The following is a 924-nucleotide window of genomic DNA, read 5'->3' on the forward strand; positions in this document are numbered from 1 at the left end:
CGTGGGCAGGGCCGGTGCCCAGCAGCAGGTGCCCGGCCAGGTGCACTGGGCTGTAGGTGGCGGGGCCCAGCAGGAGCCGCACCCACTGGCCTCCCAGAGGAAGAGGGTCCAGTTCGCCACCTTCCCGGCCATCCCAGTCCCGCCGGTGGGCGGCTCTGCCGTGGCCACCTCCATTCTGGGGGTGCACTAAGGTGGTGTGTCCCCCAAGAGCTCAGACTCTCTGGAAAGGTGCCCAGAGCCTTGAGAACCCTCAGCGGGTCCAGGGCAGAGGCCAGGGCGGGGCCACAGCTGTGGATGCCGGCATGGCACCTTCATAGGACACTTTGCAAAGCAGCATCCTTGGATATCGGGTGCGGACAGAGATGGGGTGCAGAGACGCTGTGCCCCACACAGCAAATTAGGAGGGGCATTTTACGAATCAACCTGTCATACAGCTACCAAAAATTATTTGTTAAAAAACACAAAAAAAGACGAATAAAAAGAGACAAAGAATGATTTGTTTATATTTCTAATAAAGGAGCAAACTATAAAAGTAGGGCCTGCTTGGAGACATTTTCCATTTAATTCAGTGTCCACTGTTCCCAGGCGGCCTTTAGGGACAGGACTAAAAAGAAGTTTCCATTTTCACCGGATAACCTCTCCCCATTTCCTCCTGCTGTGTCCTAGGGTTCATTTGGTTTATGTTTAAGGTTAATTTCTGAGGACCGAGTGGTATATTTTTCCCAGACAAGACACAAATTCTATTCTATTCCTTAGATGATTTTTTTTTCTAGAAACAGTGCCAATTCACCATTAAGTTGTGACCTTAAAGCTTTTCTATGTCTTGCCAGATTTTTTGGTATTTGGTGGCATTTGCACTTGGAGACAGTGACCCCACCCTGCACCCCACAAGGCCAAGGTCAGTGGGAAGGGCCTGGCCAGGCT

The 924-nt window shown here is 51.4% G+C and overlaps 1 protein-coding gene across 1 annotated transcript in view; it reads left to right on the plus strand.

The window, feature by feature from the left end:
• LOC104848505 (transmembrane protein 132C) overlaps positions 1 to 485 on the plus strand; it is a 152,662-nt gene extending 152,177 nt beyond the window's left edge. Inside the window, exon 16 of the mRNA XM_033762686.1 lies at positions 1 to 485. Coding sequence (XP_033618577.1) covers positions 1 to 190 — 190 coding nt within the window. The 3' untranslated portion in view covers positions 191 to 485.
• The last annotated feature ends 439 nt before the right edge of the window (positions 486 to 924 follow it).

Source organism: Fukomys damarensis, unplaced genomic scaffold, assembly GCF_012274545.1.
Source record: "Fukomys damarensis isolate Sample0158 unplaced genomic scaffold, DMR_v1.0_HiC HiC_scaffold_12, whole genome shotgun sequence".
Classification (NCBI taxonomy): domain Eukaryota; kingdom Metazoa; phylum Chordata; class Mammalia; order Rodentia; family Bathyergidae; genus Fukomys; species Fukomys damarensis.